At 42.9% G+C, this 17,310-nt stretch overlaps 1 protein-coding gene across 3 annotated transcripts in view; it reads left to right on the top strand.

Moving 5' to 3' along the window:
* NEK10 (NIMA related kinase 10) overlaps positions 1-17,310 on the top strand; it is a 368,787-nt gene that overhangs the window by 313,175 nt on the left and 38,302 nt on the right. For 2 of the 3 annotated variants that reach the window (XM_075316653.1, XM_075316654.1), the window contains 3 exons: positions 1,501-1,552; positions 14,575-14,612; positions 14,700-14,840. In XM_075316653.1, coding sequence (XP_075172768.1) covers positions 1,501-1,552; positions 14,575-14,612; positions 14,700-14,840 — 231 coding nt within the window. The remainder of the gene's footprint in view (positions 1-1,500; positions 1,553-14,574; positions 14,613-14,699; positions 14,841-17,310) is intronic. The other variant, XM_075316655.1, reaches the window with a different exon arrangement.

Raw genomic sequence — 17,310 nt, forward strand, 5'->3', positions numbered from 1 at the left:
TAAGCATTCTGGTGTTGGCTTCCACACTTGTATTGGATGGAGAAGCTTTAGATAGTCCCTTGTACAGCGATAGGGTTGAAAGGACAAGCTTCCGTTTGTGTCCTCCTTCACTCAAACTGTGTTTCCTGCACCCAAAAATCTGCATTGTAGATCTCCCACATCATTTCATAGCAAAATATCTGCAGGCAGGCTACTCATCACCCCAACCACACATTGTTTGACTCCGAAGCCAAAGACGAAATCTACAGTCGCCTCTGGGATATTCCTCCTTTGTCCTCCAGTCAATTCAATAACAATCCCTTGTCCATGACGTATCGCCTCTGGCTGAACCACTCGGGGATCAGCTATTGTGAGAAATGCCCCAAAGTCACAAAATCCAATGACTCTCTGTCCATGCAGCACAACCTCCTATAAGTGCTTACTTTGATGGTAAGAGGAACTTGGGGCTGTGGCTCGCACCCCATAAACCCCTAGTGGACGCCCACGAGTGTCTGAGTCATTAGACAAGTCTACTTGAAGGGAAGATAACTCTCCCCACCTTGTATTTGGCTGTAGAGCATGAACAGGTTGATTTGGTGCAAGGTCATTCCTCAATCGACCAGCAGGGCAAGTGTTTTGCAAATGCCCAGTCCTGCCCACATCGATAACATCTTCTCTGCGTCATACTCCTTCTAATTTTCATTCTGGAGAAGGCAGTAGGAGAACCTGGTGACAAAGTCCAGAGGCCATACACTCCAACAGGGGCATCTGTGATGCAGGGGTGAGTGGTATACTCCAGTAGAGGTGGTTGTAACCTCTTCCTCAGGCGGGATGGAATGCACAAAATGTACCGGACAAGGTGGAGGTGCATGGGGGTCCCGCCGAGTACTTGTAGGACACTGGATTGCAAGTGCCCAGGTTGCCCGCACCCATAACATCTCCTCTCTGTGATTCCCACAGGGCGTGATCAGAACTGTTGGGGTCCAGGATTGTGAGATGTGGATGTCATCGGCCTGCGGCTGGTTGGAGGGGCAGATATAACCGGAGGGGCCAGGGGCGCAGGAGCAGGCTGTGGCTTATTGTTCAGAAGCCCCCTCCATTGCGGTCGAATAGTAAGGGCCTCATCAGCCAGGGCAGCAGCTCTATCCAAGGTGCACGGTGTGCGCTCTCTGACCCACTCCCGTATTTCTGAGGAACACTTGGAAAGAAAGTTTTCTCCACAAAAACGTTGTTTTAGCCCTAAATTTCAAGAGAAAACGTACCATACAGTTTGTTTGCTTTAATATTACAATCAATGTAAATGACAATGATGAATTAAATAAGTAAATCATAATTACAATGAATGCAATAATATTAACGTGGATTAGGTTAAATAAATTTGTCTTCAATATTATTCAGAAACATTAAAAAATGAGAAAATAATGCAATGGTTTTGAAAGTTAATTACAGAAGTATACAATTTGATTTTTGGAAGATTTTATATTGTGCACACAAAAATATGTTAATTTAATTTTTTTGCAGGCACGCTAAAACGAAGTGTCAGTGCATCTGGAGGAGAAATAACTCAAACAAAGTAGGTGAATTTACATTCTGATATACTGTAGTACACTTACCAGTGGGCATTTAAAACATTTTACAAATATCCCTAAAAACTGTTTCTATGGATTTAGTCTCACAAAGGTCTCTGATTATGATATTAGAAGCCATAAGATAAAAGCATAAATAACTATATTGTGCACAAATATCTATTTTTGACTAATTACAAATTAGAGATGAGCGGACATGTGTATGTTCCGGTTCACTGGATTTGAACGGACTTTAGTGAACAGTTTGTTTCAGGATCCAGACTTGACTAGAGATGAGCGAGGTTTGACGTTCGCCAATTTCATGTTCGAGTGATTTTGGGGGGTGCTCGAGATCGAACTCGAACTCGAGCTTTTTGCTAAAAGCTCGATAGCTCGAGTTACGTTTGAGAACGGTTCGATCAGCAAAAAGCCTAGCTATTTACTAGGTGGCTTTTCACTGTAATAGTGTGAGTCACTGTGATTCACACTATTATCAAATTTCAGCGCATAGTGTTTCGGGGGGGACGCGATTTAGATCTGTGCTGCAGCTGAGTGCTAAGATAATACCGATCGCCATTTTTTATTTTTTATTTTTTTTTCCTAAGCGCGCGTGCAGTGGGGCGGGCCAGGATGTCAGCCAATCACAGACACACACACAGCTAAGTGTACTTTTTGCCAGACAAGCAAGGGCATGTGTCATAGGCTGTGAATGTCACATGTCCTTGCCTTATAAATACGGCCATTTTCCCTCACGCCGCCGTTATCTGCTTTCTGTGTGTGGGTGACAGTCACCGCTCACGCTGCTCCTGCCGCCACTCCTGCTGTGTACGCTATACACACAGCGCTGTACAGATTAGGGACTACAGTTTTCTTCAGCCCTTTCCAGGGCTTATTTGCAGGCGCTCAGAGCCATAGCTGACAGGCTGGTCCATGCAAACGCTGTATACAGCTTCAGATAACAGCATCTGTGTACCTCAGCTCAGGGAATTCCTTGCTGCTTTTCATCATTAGGAGGGATAGAAAGGGAGACTTCCTTTCCTGTCCTGGTACCCACAGAAGCCGGGCACTGTACCCATATGCCCATTTTTGCCAAGCTATTTTTATAGCAAACAGTGCTGACACTTAGTGGCATCAAAAAAGTGTCTGCTATACTAATTTTGTATCCCAGTAGTGCCAAGCAAGTTCCACCACCTCTGCATTCTACCCTCCAGCACATTTTGCTACGCTATTTTTATAGAAAATAGTGCTGACACTTAAGCGGGCTTTACACGCTGCAACATCGGTAGCCGATGCTAGCGATGGCAAGCGTGATAGCACCCGCCCCTATCGTTATGCCGATATGTGAAGATCTCTGCTGTAGCGAACATTATCGCTACGGCAGCGTCACACGTACTTACCTGCTCGGTGACGTCACTGTGACCGGTGAACCGCCTCCTTTCACAGCGACGTCACTAAGCGGCCGCCCAATAAAGTGAAGGGGCGTAGATGAGCGGAACGAACATCCCGCCCACCTTCTTCCTTCCTCATTGCTGGCGTGTGGCAGGTAAGGAGAGGTTCCTCGTTCCTGCAGCGTCACACATAGCGATGTGTGCTGCCGCAGGGACGAGAATCAACTTCGCCCAAGCGACATCAGCGATAATTAGGAGAGGACCTCCATGTCAACGAGGAGCAATTTTGGATGTTTTAGCAACAATCCAAAATCGCTCCTAGGAGTCACACACAACGAGATCGCTATAGCGGCCGGATGTGCGTCACAAAATCCGTGACCCCAACGAAATCGCTGTAGCGATCTCATAGCGTGTAAAGCCACCCTTAGTGGCATCCAAAAAGTGTCTGTTATACTAATTTTGTGTCCCACTAGTGGCAAGCAAGTTCCACCATCTCTGCATTCTACCCACCTGCCCATTTTTGACAAGCTATTTTTATAGCAAACAGTGCTGACACTTAGTGGCATCCAAAAAGTGTCTGCTATACTAATTTTGTGTCCCACTAGTTCTAAGCAAGTTCCACCACCTCTGCATTCTACCCTCCAGCACATTTTGCTACGCTATTTTTATAGCAAACAGTGCTGAACATAAGTGGCATCCACAAAGTGTCTGCTATACTAATTTAGTGTCCCACTAGTGCCAAGCAAGGTCCACCACCTCTGCATTCTACCCTCCAGCACATTTTGCTACGCTATTTTTATAGCAAACAGTGCTGCCAGTTTTAGGGCCATAGTTGCATTGTCAGGGATTGTCAGTGTTGGTTCTTCAGCTGTCAATAAAGCTAGACCACCTCTGCAATCTACACCATCTCTCAATTTTTGCTACCACATTTTAAGTGTCCAATCTTGTCACTAACTAACAAAATGAGTGGCAAAAGGACAGATGCTGGTGGAAAGGGGAACAGGCGTGTTGGAAAAGGAAAAAAGTTTGTGTCCGTGGGGAAGGTGGGAAAGGTACATTAACATCTGCTGAAGATAGGCCATCTTCCAGCAAAAGTATGATGTCTACTACTTTCCGTGGACAATACGATGTCCCTTTTTTAAGGAACAAAACAACTGGAACAAAGGTAGACGATGCACAAAAAAAAAACATGCTTGAATGGATCTCAAGTGCTCCAACAAGTGGCCTCTCCTCCACCTCAACTTCAAAATCCAAAAAACAATATTCCTCTGAGTTGTCATCCCAATCGCACTTGCTTTCTTCCAGCTCTCAAATCTCTACCCACCCTGCAGAGTATGGTGTAAAGAGATAGCTGAGTCTGCAGAGCTGTTCAGTCACACTATAGGCTGGGAATCAGAGGTCTGCTCCCAAGCTACAGTGAGTACAGATCAGGAAATCGTCTGCAGTGATGGCCAGAAGCTTTGTGAGTCAGATTCAGGCCCTGATGACCCAGTTTCTGATCATAATGTAGACCCTCATTCCCAAACTGTAACACCTGTTGGTGGAGACAATGAGGAACATACTGATGATGATGAGATGCAGATACCATATTGGGATAACAACTTAACTATTCAGTCAGGGCAGGAAGAGGTTAGGTCTGAGGGCGAGGGGAGTGCAAACACAACGCTTGATGATGAAGTTCTATTTCCCACATACTGTCAACCCTCAGTTGGGCACTCGAGGAGGTCACCAGAGGCGGTGGAGGAGGATGTAACTGACGACGATGTTACCTTGCACCTTCCTGGACAGAGTCAGAGTACTGGAAGCACGTCAACAAGTGCATCCTCAGCCACCACTCTGCCTCTGAGCACAAGTCGGGGTGGCTCTGCAGGTCGCATGTCCTCTAAGCCTTGCCTAGCCTGGTCCTTTTTTGACCTTGCAAAGGAACTCCCAAATCATGTGATCTGGAAAATTTGTCGGCAATCTATAAGTAGAGGCCAAAACCTCACCAGTTTCACAACTTCTTCCATGAATCGTCACATGAATAACAAGCATAAGTCCCAGTGGGAAGCTCACCGTGCTGCAATGCGTCCTAGCGGAGCGGGCCATCCACCGCCTGCCCCTTCCAGTGCATCCACGCGCTCTTCATCTTCTATGACTGTGGGGACAGCTGTCAGACCTGTTCTTCCACGCAGACCTTTCACCACTTTAACCTCAACAGGCAGTTTGCTTGGTAGGTCGTCAGTTGGTTTGGAAGGGGGAACAAGTGCTGGTGTACAGCTCTCTCAGACATCGAGAGCACCAACTTTGGATATAGGCAACATCATGTATCCGCCTGCACTTTCCTCACAGACCTGCAGTTTTTCAGGGACACCCTACTCACCACCGTCTCCACACAGCAGCCAGATCTCGGTCCCTCAGATGTGGACAAATAAAAGGCCATTTCCTCCAAGCCATGGCAAAGCTAAGAGGTTGACTTGGCTACCTAAATGCTGCCTTTATGCCTGTTGGACACAGCAGATTTTCGAGACCTTATGTCCGTCGCAGTGCCCCAGTACCAGATGCCTAGTCGCCATTACTTCTCCAAGAAAGGTGTGCCTGCGCTACACCAGCATGTCGCACACAACATCACCGCTTCCTTGAGAAACTCTGTGTGTGACCGGGTGCATTTCACCACCGATACTTGGACCAGTAAACATGGACAGGGGCGTTACATGTCGCTGACTGGGCACTGGGTAACTATGGTGATAGATGTAGAAGGGTCTGCTCAACAAGTCTTGCCATCCCCACGACTTGTGCGTCAATCCTCTGTATGTAAGTTCCTCCACTGCTTTTGCCTCCTCAACCTCGTCTGGGTCCTCCACCTCCGACCCAAGCCTGCCTGGTCAGGCCACCCGCGTTGCAACTGCGCACAAGGAATCCTGCACACCTTCTTACTATGCTGGCAGCAGAGCTCAACGGCATCAGGCGGTCTTTAGCTTGAAATGTCTTGGAAATAAGAGTCACACAGCGGAGGAGTTATGGGCAGCTCTGCGGTCCGAGTTTCGTAAATTGTTGTCTTCACTCAACTTGCAGACAGGGAAGGCCGTGTGCGACAATGCTGCAAACCTTGGTGCGGCCCTTCGCCGGGGCAAGGTAACACATGTGCCTTGTATGGCTCACGTGTTGAACCTTGTTGTCCAGCAATTGTTAACCCACTATCCCGGCCTAGATGGACTTCTGCACAGGGCACGGTCACTCTCTGCTCACTTCTGCCGTTCAACCGCCTCAGCTGACCGACTTGCATCGCTCCAGAAGTCATTTGGCCTGCCGGTTCATCGCCTGAAATGTGATGTGGCGACATGCTGGAATTCGACTCACCACATGTTACAGCGACTGTGGCAGCACCGCCGAGCCCTGGTGCAATACGTCATGACGTATAGCCTGGGCCAACGAGATGCAGAGGTGGGGCAGATCATGCAGATGGAGTGGTCTCAGATCAAGGACCTATGCACCCTTCTGCACAGTTTCGACATGGCGACGAATATGTTTAGCGCTGACAATGCCATTATCAGCATGACAATTCCAGTCATTTACATGCTGGAGCACACGCTAAACACTATTCGGAGTCAGGGGGGGGACAAGAGTAAGGGGAGGAAGTACAGGAGGATTCATATGCGCAAGGGATACCAACATCTCCAATGTCCAGACGTTCATCATCACCAAGGCGGCAGGCATGGGACGGTGGGGGAGAGGGATTAACAAGGGCGCATGGTAGCAGCCAAAATGTTGAGGAAGGTGCAGGAGAACATGAAGAAATGGAGGACGAACTGTCCATGGACATGGAAGACTCAGTGGATGAGGAAGACCTTGGTCAAATTTCCGTTGAATGAGGTTGGGTGGAGATGTCAGAGGAAGAAGAAACGGTTAGCACCTTGCCGCCACAAACACAGAGAGGACTTGGTCCTCCTGGATGCGCAAGACACATGAGCGCCTTCTTGCTGCACTACCTCCAACATGACCCACGGATTGTCCAAATTAGAAGTGATGATGACTACTGGGTTGCCACACTATTAGATCCCCGGTACAAGTCCAAATTTTGTGACATAATTCCAGCCATAGAAAGGGACGCACGTATGCAAGAGTATCAGCAGAAGCTGTTACTCAATCTTAGCTCGGCTTTTCCACCAAACAACAGTGGTGCACACAGTGAATCTCCCAGTTGTAACTTGACAAACATGGGACGGTCTCGTCATCAACAGTCTAACCGTAACAGCAGCACCGTATCAGCAATTTTATTGAATCGTTTCATAATTTTTTTAGACCATCCTTTGCAAGGCCACCAGAGACAAGAAGTCTGACACATAGTCAAGGGCTGGAGAGGATGATACAGGAGTATCTCCAAATGAACATCGATGCCATGACTTTGCAACTGGAGCCTTGCTCATTTTGGGCTTCAAATCTTGAAAAATGGCCTGAGCTCGCCACTTACGCCTTGGAGATCTTTTCGTGTCCAGCTGCCAGTGTTGTCTCTGAACGTGTCTTCAGTGCTGCTGGTTGTGTGCTGACAGATTTGCGCACGCGTCTGTCCAATGACAATGTGGACAGACTAACGTTCATCAAGATGAACAAGTCATGGATCCGCAAGAACTTTACTACCCCTGTCATCCTGGGGAGAGTAAAGGCTTGTGGATTTGGAATGTGCTTGATGCAAATGTTCCTGTCCAGTTTGCAACTAGGGCACAAGTGATGCCACTGAAGGGGTGTCTGTGTGGCCCAATTTTTAGAAAAAAGGGAGACTCTGCTTGGAGTCTGCTTGCTGTGTTTTTAAAAATGAGCCAAGATGAACAGATCTGGGATCAGCAAAGACTTTGCTACCTACCCCTGTGTCATCCCGGGGACAGTTCAGGCTGGCGTATTTTGGAATGTGCTTGATGCAAATCAACCTGTCCAGTTTGCAACTAGGGCACAAGTTATGCCACTGAAGTGGTGTCTGTGGGGCCCAATCTTTGGAAAAAAGGGAGACTCTGCTTGGAGTCTGCTTGCTGTGTTTTTAAAAATGAGCCAAGATGAACAAGTCTTGGTTCAGCAAGGACTTTGCTACCTACCCCAGTGTCATTCTGGGGACAGTTAAGGCTGGCGTATTTTGGAATGTGCTTGATGCAAATCAACCTGTCCAGTTTGCAACTAGGGCACAAGTGATGCCACTGAAGTGGTGTCTGTGGGGCCCAATTTTTGGAAAAAAGGGAGACTCTGCTTGGAGTCCGCTTGCTTGCAGTGTTTTTAAAAATGATACAAGATGAACAGATCTGAAATCAGCAAAGATTTTGCTACCTACCCCAGTGTCATCCCGGGGACAATTAAGGCTGGCGTATTTTGGAATGTGCTTGATGCAAATCAACCTGTCCTGTTTGCAACTAGGGCACAAGTGATGCCACTGAAGTGGTGTCTGTGGGGCCCAATTTTTGGAAAAAAGGGAGACTCTGCTTGGAGTCCGCTTGCTTGCAGTGTTTTTAAAAATGATACAAGATGAACAGATCTGAAATCAGCAAAGACTTTGCTACCTACCCCGGTGTCATCCCGGGGACAATTAAGGCTGGCGTATTTTGGAATGTGCTTGATGCAAATCAACCTGTCCAGTTTGCAACTAGGGCACAAGTGATGTCACTGAAGTGGTGTCTGTGGGGCCCAATTTTTGGAAAAAAGGGAGACTCTGCTTGGAGTCCCCTTGCTGTGTTTTACATGATTTTAGAAGGGCATGACATGCCTATATCTGTGTCTCCTCCTCTTTTTCCTCGTCCAGCTGTTTTGTTTTCGCATGAGTATTTGTCCTTGTCACTTTCCCATGTGTTTGTGTTGTCTTGTGAGTTGTTTGTCACCTTTTGGACACCTTTGAAGGTGTTTTCTATGTGTTTTTATGTGTTTGTGATTGCCTCCCATTGTTTTCAATGGCGTTCGAGAGGTTCGTCTAACGGTTCGCCGAACCGAACTCGAACGCGGCCTCCGTTGGACGAACCAAACCGAACTCGAGTCTAGAGGTTTGCTCATCTCTAGACTTGACCTGAACTTGTTCCCAGACCCCAAACTCCCAAATAAGTCAATAGAAATCCGAACAAATAGGCTCAACATGAATAACGAATATAATGGAAGTCTATGATTGGCCAGTTCGGCTCTCCACTCACATACTGCCAGCCATATACAGAGCATTTCCTGGGTTGGGAGGGTGGGATTTTTTATTTTTTATTCTACAGATAGTATCCGAAAATGTTATTTTTACCCCCAGTGAGAGCCATTAGGGTTAGCATATGAGCAGCATGTGAACTCAGACACATACTTTTTTTTAAAAAACTGTGTTTGGGTTCAAGCCACAGACACCCAGTGTTCAGAACGAATCCCGATCTTTACAGCTCTGGTTCGCTCATCTCTACTAAGGCTATGTTCACATTTCCGTTTTTTTGCATCAGTCATCTGCATTGCTTGACGCTTGTGACTGATGCATTGTACAACAGGTGACAAGAAATGGAATTGATTGTCATGAGAAAGCGGATTCCGTTGGTGAAATGATTTCAGTATAAAAACAAGAGAGAGAGAGCAATGAGCTGATCGCTCTCATAAGCCAGCCGCCAGGAGATCAGCTGTTCGCTCTCAAAAGTCGAGATCAGCTGATCGCCCGGCGGACGACTTTTGAGAGCAATCAGATAATCATTCACAACAGCCGTCCGCCGGGCGATCAGCTGATCGTTCACAGATGCCAGCTGCTGGACGATCAGCTGATCGCTCACAGAAGCCAGCCGCCGGGCGATCAGCTGATCGTTCGACCGCTGAGACAGAGAGAGAGAGAGAGATTGATTTGAATGATTAAAGACAAGATCTGAGCATACACAGTGAAAACAAAAGGATTCCGCTGCTCAAAAAACGTTACATGCTGCGTTCCTGCCGCCTGACGGTCAGTCGTTCAACGCCTGATCAGTCAGGAGGCGGATGCAATGCAAGGGCATCAGTCGCAATCTACCGCTTATACAAGTCTATGGGAAACAACGGAATCCGCCAAACGGATTGCCTTTTTTATCAGATCGGTGGATTGTGACTGATCCTAAACAACGGAAATATGAACATAGCCTAATTGTGTTATGATTAACCCTAGAACTACTGAGGTAGTCATTTTGACTACTTTGCACCATGTATTTCTATATAGGTGTCACGAGTCCAGTAGTTCTAGTGTTAAAGATCCATTAATAATCCCCACCCCTGCCGATTAGCGATTTGAAATGCAGTGATTAACTTATTGTTTGCCAGACACAGATCCATACTTTTAATAATGGCTGTGTTTGCTACTACTAATTTTGTTGTAATTTAAATAATTTATTTATGACTTTATAGTTGATGGCCCCATTCCTTCCTGCTCCCTCGGCAGTCTGATTTTTGAAAGCGAAGCTGACAATTTTATTGTTTACCATATACAGATAGATGTTTTTTGTATTGGATGTGCCTGGTTTTAGATTTCATTGGCCACCACATTCAACATTCACATCAAATTCACTGTACTTATGCGGTGTATGAACTGAGCCTTATGCCTCATTCAGATCTCAGAGATTTTTCTCATACGCAAAATTTGCCCAATTGTCATCAGTGGCCAGTGTCACAGTTTTTACTATCAGTGTTTCATGAGTCATTTTCTGGTAGAAAAAACAAAATTGCAAAACTTCAGCCCACTGCAATGTTAACCCTTTTCCCATATAGCCAATATCCCTTTTTTATGTTTATGTTTTTCCTCCCCCCTCTTCCAAGAGCCATAACATTTTTAAAAATTCAACAGTAGTGAAATAATGAAAAAAATACAGTTTTGGCATTGTTTTTTGGGAACTATTTATACATTGTGTAGTAAAAATGACAAGGCAACATAATTATTAACAAGCTTTGCAATTATATCTTTATATTTTAAACACATTAAACCATTATTATGTAACAGTTATATTGCATTATAGTGATCGTTTTATAATCAGTCTTAATTTATCATTTTAAAGTATGAAGAATAAAATCACATTTTATTTTTTTCCAAATGTAATACCATTTTACTCAGATAATTGGTTCAGTTGCACATCAAATGGCCCAATTCCTCAATATTGTATTGTAATAGTCCATTTTAACTAAATAACTATTGTGTTTTAAATCCCTTAATACACAATTCCTTTGAAATATTTAATATTTTCCTCTTCCACCGTTTTTACAAGCTATAATATTAATCTATTTATATGTGCTGACAGAGTTTGAGAAATAAATTGTATGTGACTACTCTGTGTCTAATGAGGCCAAGAGGGAGCAAACAATGGCTTCGGATATTTCATCACACAATGGAGTAGGCTTGTTAGTAACAATTTTTTACTCCATTTCATTGATTCAAAAATGTACAAAATGATCACAGTCTATTAAGTCTATTAGCCAGTGGACAGATATGACAGGATCTTTTGTGTTCACCTTGGTAAGTGGTTGTTCCCTAGAGTAAGCAAAAATTTAGGTAGACAGTCCATCCTGTGTGGAGAACATGGATTACTACTATAATACAGTTATAGCTCTAGATGGATTATGCATACGGTGGTGTGAAATATAGGTAAGTATGACCTTTATTGCTAATATAACAATTATTATATATAGATAGATAGTTAAATAGACAGATTTGAGAGAGGAGAAAGACCCTACCAGACACCTCTGGCAGCAGCTTGTTCCCTGAAAATAAAAAAAAGATTGGATGTTAGAATTACAACTGCCTGATCCTTCTCTGTAAAAACATTAAAATTAATACATCTAGTTATCAAACATTTTATAATAGGACATATTATATATGTTCACAGTTCTGTCTATATTGGAAGGCCATAGCATATTGATAACAGTACTTAAATTAAGATAAAGGTATCTGTATTCAATATCTGTATCGAATCTAGGTAAGTGCTGACATGGTATGATATATATATCCTTCTATCTGGAAGTTTCTAGTAATTACATCATGTGTAACTGTGCTCAACAAAATCTCCCTATATGGTTTGGACAGTTGCCATATATATAACATGACACGGAGGGAGGGGAGGCTCACTCCTGCATGTTGCCAACTGACCCAGGGATCCATCTAGGCTGCAAGATGAACACATGCTGTCAGGCCTACAGCATATCACCCCTGCTTCCATTCAGAACCCAAGGGAAGATGGATGAAGATTTCTATTAATTAGTATGGACTAATTATTAACTCTTTACGTAAGCTAATGAAGAATATTATTTTTCATTTCTGTAACTGAACTTTGGCAACAAATTTATTAGATATAAAAAGACATTTATTTTTTACATATTTTGAAGTTCATTTTTCATGCGTCTTATCACGTATTTGTAGAAAAATATATTTAAGAGTATATTTTTAACATTCTCACCTCCAAAACCATCCATAATAGGGTAGTCAGGAGATGCCTATACACATCATATGGCTGCCCCAGCTGTGTATGAGGGCTTTCAGGGTGGTGATGACCCTCAACCTACCTCACCAACTGTAATCTGTCTCTGGTGGACAGTAATAATTCCTGGTTTTGTTATGAACACTTGTTAGAAAATACAGTTTTGTTAACTTTCCTGGAATAAGTCCTGCATTTATGACCAGCTAAAAAGGGGTTCAACGCATTTCTAGGAAACCTCAAATAATTATATACAGTATGTCTTTTCCAGGCAGTTAGATGCTTGCAGTATTTGCTGTGAATTGTTGTAGATTTGTTTGTCACAAATCAAATTTTGGGAGAAAATTCTTTGAAGCTGGAAAATTTGAATTTCAGAAGATCGGCTCATCTCTAACTATTTCCCTCCATTGCCATGTTTAACCAACCAAAATCTCTCCAAGACCTTGACTGACATATAATAGATTTCGAGGTCACAAAGGAATCCAACATAACCTCTAAGCGCCTAAAGGACGCTCTCAAATTAGGCAATAAATACTTTAATAATAATAATTACGCAATAATATTGAAGAGTTTACCATCAGGAGGTCACTGAACAACAATAGTGTGCATATCAGAACTGCAAGGAGAAAATCACTGCTCTCCAAAAAGAACATTGGTGCCCATTTGCAGCTTACTAATGATCACCTGGACAAGCAAGAAAGCTTTTGAAACAATGTTTTTTGGATGGATGAGACCAAAATAAATCTTTTTGGTTTATATGAGAAGCGTTATGTTTGGAGAAAGTGAAACACTGCATTACAGCATAAAAACCTCATACCATCTATAAAACATGGTGATGGCTGTAGTATTATGGTTTTTGCCTTTTTTGCTGAATCTTGGCAAGGATAGCTTGCCATCATTAATGAAACAGTGAAACCTGAATTATACCTGGAAATTCTAAAGAAAACTGTCTGGGCATGTGTCCATGAGCTGCACCTCAAGAGAACGTAGGTCTTGTTGTAATTCAATGTCCCAAAGCACACAGGTCATTCTACAGAAGAACAGTTAAAAAAGAATAAAGTTACAGTTTTGGAATAGCCAAGTCAAAGTCCTAATTTTTACCTTATGGAATTGTTATGGAAGAACCTGATTTGAGCAGTTTATAGGATAAAACCCACCAAGATAATGTCATGCAGGGACTACCGGGGTCCCGCCAGGTATAAAGGAACACTTGGAAAGCGCCGCAACACACAGGGTACACCAAGAAACAATACATTGGTGGGCCCTAATGCTACGGAGAGGGGAGCAGGGTCACCTCTAAACACCTGAGGCTGACCCCTGCACTCCCTAACATTCTTAGATGGGTCCTTCACCCCCATACGATGATCACATGCCAAGACCCTCACTGGCCCTGAACTTCACTCTGACTAGTGTAGGTCAGCATCTCGCTACTGAAATAAGACAACATGAGGTAGGATTGACAAACAACAAGAGAGAAAGACACAACAAATAAAACTCCGGCAGGAACTTCTAAGCTGCAACGGAAGTGACACCTCCGCTTCCTCCAGAGACTTGTTCTTTCCAAGTGGACAGCATAAGTTTGAGCTGTAGACAGTGTAGGGAGGAGTGAGGAGCGGATATTTATAGCAGAAGGGAGTGGCTGCAGCTGAGGTTACAACTACCTATTAGATCACTGCATAATAGAAATGAACCTTAACCCTTTCAGTACTGGATAGAGTTGAATATGCTAAAACTCAAGGTAAATGACAAGCAGGCACTAAAGCGGATCTGCAATCCACAATATGCTGTGACTTTCTGATCCCAGATCCCTGCAAGAGCACATCAGACTATGACACACTTGTGACACATACTAGCATTAAACTGTTTTATACGTAAGTATGGGCTAAAATTCCTCTAAGCAAATGTGCATGACGTTTGTCACACCAGACATTCAAAACAAAGTCACATACTTTTGCCACTCACAGGCATGTGATGTTGGATCTTTTTCGTAATTGAAAAGATGACAAAATCCTATATCTTTTACTCACATTTCTGGTTTGGTGCATTTCATCTACTTACAGGACTTGTGTTTAAGCCTGATATAGAATGTAAAATTCTGAAGCTTCACAAGCTTTCAAGAACTACTGTGCATTTAATAGATACACTAAATTGATATTGTACATAAAAGAGTTCTGTAAATGTTATACCCTATTATATTAAATAAAATGTACTTTTTTCTTAGCCTCACATTTTCCACTATGTATTTTTCAGGGAGCACACGGGAAGCACAAGTTCCAAACCAAGACCAGGTAATTCTTTGCTTTCTAAGCTCAGAACTTTGAAAGTTTCTCTTAGGATATAACATGAAATACTGTCTCTTCCTTTCTTTTCTTCAGCTTTGCTGCCTATTGATCTTCTTCTGAAAGTTCCTTCACTGGTATTCAGGTCTCAAAGTAGGAAGCTAGCGACTTCGTTAAGGGCAGAATGGCCTGCACACAGTTTTTCTACTGTGGTTCTTCACAGTCTGAAACATTCTGGTATATATTTTTAGTGGAATTTTCTACTTGTTCTTTTTATGAATATATATAATTTTTTCTCGAAATGTTACATGTGTATACTTGTTAAAAAAAAAAGATTTCACATGCTGCTGTACAATACCCAAAAAATATGGAAAAGGGAGAGTCAGGCACAGTTGTCTCTCATGCGTAGGAAGGCGTTTTCTCTTTCCTCCCTTTAGGCCCCCTTCACATGTCCGTGAAAATCACGCAGGTGCGTATTGTCCTCCTTGTGCCGTTTTTATGGCACAATGTTTGTTCTTCGTGTGTTATCCGTGAGCACACGGGCACACGTATGCTCCACACGTACACACGGTCCATAGCAAAACACGCACATATGCGCAGATCCATTGATTTTAATGGGTCTACGTGTGCCCGTGTCTCCGGCACGTGAGGAAATGGACCAAACATGTATCTGGGACACGGACGTGTGAAGGGAGCCTAAAGAATATTTACATGGTGCATCTATCAGTCACTTTCATGTACAGGATAAGTGCATACTGTGTAAATTGAAATTATGTTTTTCCTTATCTTTCGTAATGGCTCAACATATCCCCAGATGAGTAGTAGATGACAACATGATTTTGTGTTAGTTTGCTGGGAGTTTTGGTTTTTTTTCCCTGTGTGTGCCTACTGGAGCCTCCACCAATGCTGGTAATGTGATTTATAGCCTGTAATGATTTTTTGCTGTCATGTTTGGAATATGTGTATTGTGTTCATTGAAGGGCAAAAAAAGTTTATGGGAGAGCAGACAAGTTGTGTTCTCCATGTAAGCAGTTCATGCACTTGTGTGATCATGGTTATCAGCTACAGGCCAGTATATGGTTAGGCTGGAATATTCTTGCAGATTTTGATACAGCTTGAGATGCAGATTTTAATTCATTTTTTCAAAGTCAGAAGTGAATCCAGCAAGAAGTAGATCTATCCATTCTTCTTTTGTATTTGCCAGTTCTTTTGAACCAACTCCTAGCTTATACTCTAAAATTGCACCAAAGCCTGCAATTGAGATTAAGATGAACTTCTGTACTTGTTCTTTTACTTACCTCTGCACTGTCCTAAATCACTCTGAAGAATACTAATCAATCAACTGTTATACTAAATTAACCTAATTTCCTTTTTGTAAATTCCAAATAAATTAGCCTGAAAAGGCTGCACACTATAGATAAATGTAAAACAGTCCTCACTCTGGCATGAATACAGTATAATTTATGTTTGGCTATGGATGTTTATGTAATAGGTTCAGTGATCAGCTTAAAATTAAAAACGGTTTCTCTTACGACATACAGTTCCATAATTTTCTAAAGTTTTTACTCAACATATAGTAACTTAGTCAAGCAATACAGAACTTACCTAACTGAATTCAGTGGTTTCATTTTTGATACAACTTTCAGTAATACAAGTTATATATAAGAATAAAAAGGATTGTATGATTCTAGTTGTTTACCATCACTTTGCATGATAAATAATTATGTATTTTTATAGGTGTACCAATAACCATGGAGTGGTGTTTTGGTAAGCCGACTTGTACTGAATTAAGGGAAAGTAGCAGAATTATAAAAGTGACTCTGGAAATAAAAGGGCAAAATTATAATCAGAAAAAAATGAAATGAGAAGAAAAACTGTAAAACAAAAATTTTGAAAACAGATTACAATGTTGTGACACTGGCAATCTTCATGGACAAGCTGTGAGGCAAGGGAATCGAGACGTCCATGGTCAAATACCAAGAATGTACATCAAAGACCAAGGGGGCTGGGCAAAACGAACAGTCAAAGGTAGATCCAAGATCAGGCAGCAAGTGATCAGAACAACAGAACACAAAATACAAGGCACACACACCGCACAAAGCTATGACTGGCAAAAGCCTAACCACTGTCTGCCTTCTAAATGGCTAGGCAATCACCCCAAAAGGGTGTAATCTGGAGGAAGCCCAGCAGTCCTGAATAGCATGAGGATAGTCAACACACCCCATTTCGTGATTGGACGCCTGGTTTTCCAATAAATAACACTAACAACCCAGCACACCACTGCCAGCTGAGCTATCACTAAGTGACAGTACCTCCTCTTCTGAGGGAACCACAGGAAATCTTAAATGAAAGGCCCTGACCAGATGATCGACCTTTACAGATTTAGCTGCGACCGAGAATCTCTCCTTTGTTCCATATCCATTCCAATTGATCAAGATACTGGGGGAAATTTTGGACTGTTCGAGAAACCACCATAGATAATATAGAAGGGACAGACTTTTTAGAGGGATCTATGGAATCATTAGTAATGCAAAGAGACAGAGGAAGTTTCAATCTAAATTCCATCAGATTGAATACCTTCTGAATTTCATAATGGCCAATGAACTTAAGACCCAACTTCGCTTATGGTACTTTAGGTTTAGTAGATTTGAATGACAACTTACCTACTTTACTTTAAATATAGGAACCACCAAATGTTTTCTATCTG

This window comes from Anomaloglossus baeobatrachus, chromosome 6, assembly GCF_048569485.1.
Source record: "Anomaloglossus baeobatrachus isolate aAnoBae1 chromosome 6, aAnoBae1.hap1, whole genome shotgun sequence".
NCBI classification, from domain to species: domain Eukaryota; kingdom Metazoa; phylum Chordata; class Amphibia; order Anura; family Aromobatidae; genus Anomaloglossus; species Anomaloglossus baeobatrachus.